We start from the raw sequence: 4,696 nt of genomic DNA on the forward strand, positions 1-4,696 counted from the left end.
TTAAAATAAAGAGCTCACTTTAAAGGAACTCATGTTTCTCCTTCAGCCAATCAGACTTATTAGAGTATCCTTCACAGATTATGGAAAATATCCTTTAGAGAACCTGGCTGTAAATCTTAATTCCTCATTTTCAGTCATTGTGCACAATATAGAGACTGGAAAGATTTAAGATCTGATAGATTCATTTCAGTCTCTGTGGCAGTTTTTCTTAAAATGTCAGTGACCAAAGAGCTTGAAATTTCTGCTTGCAATTTTTAATCTGTATGTAGAAAGGCTATTGTTTCCTCCTTTAGTAAATAAGAAGTAATAATCAGAAGAATAGCAGCGTGAACCTATGGAGAACTTCAGTGCTGGAGACCCAGTGAACCGTTTTGATCAAGGTGAAAACCTGGTGGGTCACAACAGACACCAATAGGTGTTGGAGTGTGCTCAAATGAAAAGTCGTAAAGATCTCAGAGCTGCCAACTGTATTATTCATGCAGAAAACAGTCTCCAAAATGAGCCAAGGAGAGCCTCAAGAGCTGAGCCACCCAACACTTGTGTGTTCATGTAGCCATCTGTTTTGTGGTCTTACCATCTCCCACTAGACAGTCATTCTAAAGGGAGGTCCAGTATTACTTCTCCAAAGAGGTGTAGAGGTGACATTTCTCTGACAGTAGTTCTTGGTGAAGATGTCGTTGCTCCTGTGAAATGATTTAGGGCAAATGTAAGCTGCTCAAGATTTTTTTTTTTTTTTTTCCAGTTGCTTGAAATTTTCTGGACAGACTTGAGATGGCATGCTGTGGAGCTCTTATTATTTGTGTGTGCAAAATTGTAACTGGCCAGAGTATGCTCAAAAATAGTATTCTGGATGCTTCAACTTCACCATTGGTGGGAAAGGAAGGTGGTAGATAATGCTGTGGGAGCAGGGAGTGGCTCACGATGTCTGAAGTGATCCGTGCTGGGTTGTCCCTCCGGAGCAGCGAAGATGAGCAGTGACCTCTGAGGGCAGCCCCATGCTGATGGCCACCTGTGTCCTCCCCGAAGTGTGGAGTTGAGCCATGGTCTCTATAGCGTTGCTCTCTTCTCTAACAGCACTAACAGTAAACTTTTCTTGACAGGATTTTAAATGTTGCTTTTTTTTTTTTTAATTAGAATCCTAAATGGCGCAGGGGTGAATGTAAAGGTAAAGTGATGCTCAAAGAAGTGATGTGTAGTGATCTTGTCTTTAATCTTTGTGGCTGAAGAAGCTTCCTTAAGTGTTGCTGAAAATTTCCATGGTGATTTGAAACCTCTGCTCTCCCTGAGCTCAGCAGGAGGTTTCTCCATTGACTTCAAGAGGAGAATTAGGCCTAGAGTCATTATAATACCTTTAAATTAGAGACTAGCGTATGTAACCACTTTCCAGATGTACAAGCGTGTGTCAGCTTTATGTTCTTTTCATTATTATCTGGTATAATTAATTTGATAGGCGAGATGCTAATTCTCTATTTCTCTGCTGTTTTCTTTGGTCTCGGACTTAATATTTATGGAGTGTTCAGTGGATTTTTGCTGAAGCTAACAAAAAATATCCTACAGCTTGCAGTAAGATCAGGCTGTTGTTACACACGTGGTTAGTAGCTATCACAGTGAAATATTCAGTATGCAGCGCTCAGCAATTCTGCAGGCTTAAAACAATGTGGTTTTGCACAATGGCAATGCTGCGGCCATTTAGTCAACTTTAGAAAACGTAGTTATCTAGAAAGAGAAGCAACCAAAGTCTTAATTTATTATCTGTGACCTGTTATTTGTCAAAGTCCTGGAGCCTTGTTGAACAGTAAGCCACAACACTATCTGAATCTTGCAGCAGGGGACGCTGGAAAGGAGCAGGCACCAGGATGATGTCAAATGAAACACGAGGCTTACTCTGCTGGGCAGAGCATTAATCATCACATAATGAAGTACGTGTTTATTTCTGGCAGATAATTTCTGAAGGAAAAGTGTCAAAAAGAATAGATAGCGAAGAAAGATTTCTTTTTCCTTCTATGGCTCCAGTGTGTATCTTTTGCAGTCACCTAATCAAGAGTAATTAGTAAGACCTTCCTCAAAGATAACTAGCTTTCATGTAAATTATGGGTGCAGGTGTGCCAAATATTTAATGTCTTGATTTTCCTTGTGCTTTTTAAAACGATTAAGTTTTTGGGGGGTTTTTTGGTTTTCATTTTAACCTCAAGTTTCATTTATTTTTTCCCTATGAACTTACATAGAAAAATCTAACTAAACTCGAGACTTTACAAGAAAAGTTCTTCATACATAAGCATGAAGTAGCCTCAAAACCTAATTGTATTTCATGATAAAATAATTTTAGATTTTGTGTTACAAAAGTAGAAAAGGCGAATGTGAATTTTCAGTTGTATAACATAATACATGTATTTAATATATATTTCTAGGATCCAAATATAAAAGGTGGTTCAACAGTTCTTTTTTGCAGGCTACACAACAAACTGAACTACTGTGTATTGCTCAAGTGTGCTCATGAGCAAATTACAGTGTGTGAACATTTGTGCTACATCAGTTCATTTAAAGTGAATAAAAATCTCCTGAATCATGAGGAATCTCATTTTCTCATCATCCTTCTGCCTTCGGGCCCATGATGGACAAGTAAAAGACCCCCAACCTTCCCTTCCTCTTAACTGATCTCTCCCCAGTCCGGGGTGGTGCTCATGACAGGGCTGGAGAAAAAGCACAGTTTCACTTCAATTGAGTTTACCTGTTCAGCAATATTGTGGGCTCCAGGGACTTGCTATTTTTAAATGCTGCATATATCTCTGTGTGTTAGGTGGGTTTTTTCCTAATATTAAAAGACCATCAGGAGGGTATGGCTGCAGTTCGTTGCAGGAGGAGAGGAAAAGGATTATTCACCACCTGCATGTTCCTTGTCATCTGGCAGGCTTAATATTTGATCACATAAAATGTACAAATTTGTTGGAGCTGACAGTTTTTAAGAAAAGGTTTAAATTTTGTGGCTTAAAGTGAGATGCATACACCTATAGGCAGAGACACTTAGAAGCAGCTTATAACTTGCAACAAACTGCAGGTTATTCATAAGCCAGCAGTCAATCAATGTGATTTATTAAAGGCCTCTTAAAGACAGAGTGAGTGGCCAGTGTAGTCCAGACAGTGATAAAATGAGAGGTAAAACTAAAATTGTAAAAATGGTGGTTGGGAGGAGTTACCAGCTTCCTGCTCACCAGCATGAGATCCTTGAGGAAGAGGGGACTTTTTTCATGTCTTGAATTTGTGCAAGGTCAGAGATCCCACAGCCCCTCTGGGCAACATGTGCCAGTGCCGCAGCACCCCAGCAGGCAAGAAGTGACTCCGTCTGCCGCATAGCCCCCTGTCAAGCAGTTGTAGGATGCTGTTAAAATTCCCCCGCCCCGTTCCTCTTCCATTACTGGAATGCTTTATAGCAATTAAATCCGTACTTGTCAGCAGGAAAAAAAAATATTACCCATTAATTTCTTCCTTAGCCTATTTATTTGAGTGGTTGAATTACTAATATCATTGAGAAATCTTGACATTTCTCCTTTCTGTGGAAATAACTTGACGCTTTTTTTTTCTATAGGCTTTACAAAAGGAGAATTTTATCTTCTTCAAAAAATATGGACGATGTAGTTATGAAGAGTGTGTAGAATTGCAGACTAAAGCACAAGTGAAGGGGTGCTACCTGTCATGCTGTCTAAAGTGAAAGATCTCTAGTTGCAGAAGAGTAAACTATATATGCCCACACAAACCACCAAAGACAGAAGGCAAACATGTGTTTTACATCCTAGTAAGCAAGGTTTTCTGCTTTATAGAGCATGTTTCATTCCCCATTCGAGTGTTTACAGGTATTACAGGAGCTTTGATCTATTCATTTGTTATTTATAATTGATTAAGATCAATTGCAAAAGGATACTAATCTGTTTTGGTGTGACAAGTGTTTGTCTAGTGAGTATGTTGTCACTCTGTCATACTATAATTCACATAAAGAAGCAATAAACCATCTCAGTTAACAGGGAATATATTGACAGCAGTCGTATAGTATTCAGAGACAGGGGAATAGCTGCTAGAGTAATCACCAGGAGCAAAGATATACATATCTTTAATCCCTGTATTAAGCAGTAATCAGATTTTTAAAAAAAAAAAACACACGATAAAAAACAACCCACAACTGTATACAAGCAAAAAATATAGATTATTAACAATTAAAAATATGTTTTATGTTATATACGGATTCAGAGGGAAGAAGTATTTAGTTTTTAGTAGATCCAAATGCCACCTTTGTGCCACCTGCATGACAGCGCTGAATTACCAATGCATATTCTCCATGTTAAGTACTGCTCAATATATAAAGGTCTGTAGTAACCTACTTATAGTATTTGGGCTGCAGCTTCAAGTATTTTATATTGGGCTGCAGCAAGAAAAGGAAGGATTATTCTGATGATTTGTTTTTAAATGCAAACGTTCATGTAAATTCATGATTCAGTGACTGCTAGAAATATGCTCATTTTTCCTGATTAAAAATAAAAAGGCAATAAAGCAGCAAAATTTGATGCCATAGCTATTAGATTCTGTAATTTTACACATCCGTTGATCAGAAACTGAATTTATGGTCTACGTATTTTCTGCATTGTAAAAGACCACCTAATTTAATTGTTAGTTTAAGGTCAAAAGCAAATTAGCATAATAATATCTG

At 38.1% G+C, this 4,696-nt stretch overlaps 1 protein-coding gene across 1 annotated transcript in view; it reads left to right on the forward strand.

Annotated features, from left to right (window-relative positions):
- The first annotated feature begins 334 nt into the window (after positions 1-334).
- ZNF804A (zinc finger protein 804A) overlaps positions 335-4,696 on the forward strand; it is a 14,082-nt gene continuing 9,720 nt past the window's right edge. Inside the window, exon 1 of the mRNA XM_009870345.1 lies at positions 335-391. Within this exon, the coding sequence (XP_009868647.1) occupies positions 335-391 (57 nt within the window). The remainder of the gene's footprint in view (positions 392-4,696) is intronic.

The sequence above is a fragment of the Apaloderma vittatum genome, unplaced genomic scaffold (assembly GCF_000703405.1).
Source record: "Apaloderma vittatum isolate BGI_N311 unplaced genomic scaffold, ASM70340v1 scaffold8465, whole genome shotgun sequence".
In the NCBI taxonomy this organism is placed as follows: Eukaryota; Metazoa; Chordata; class Aves; order Trogoniformes; family Trogonidae; genus Apaloderma; species Apaloderma vittatum.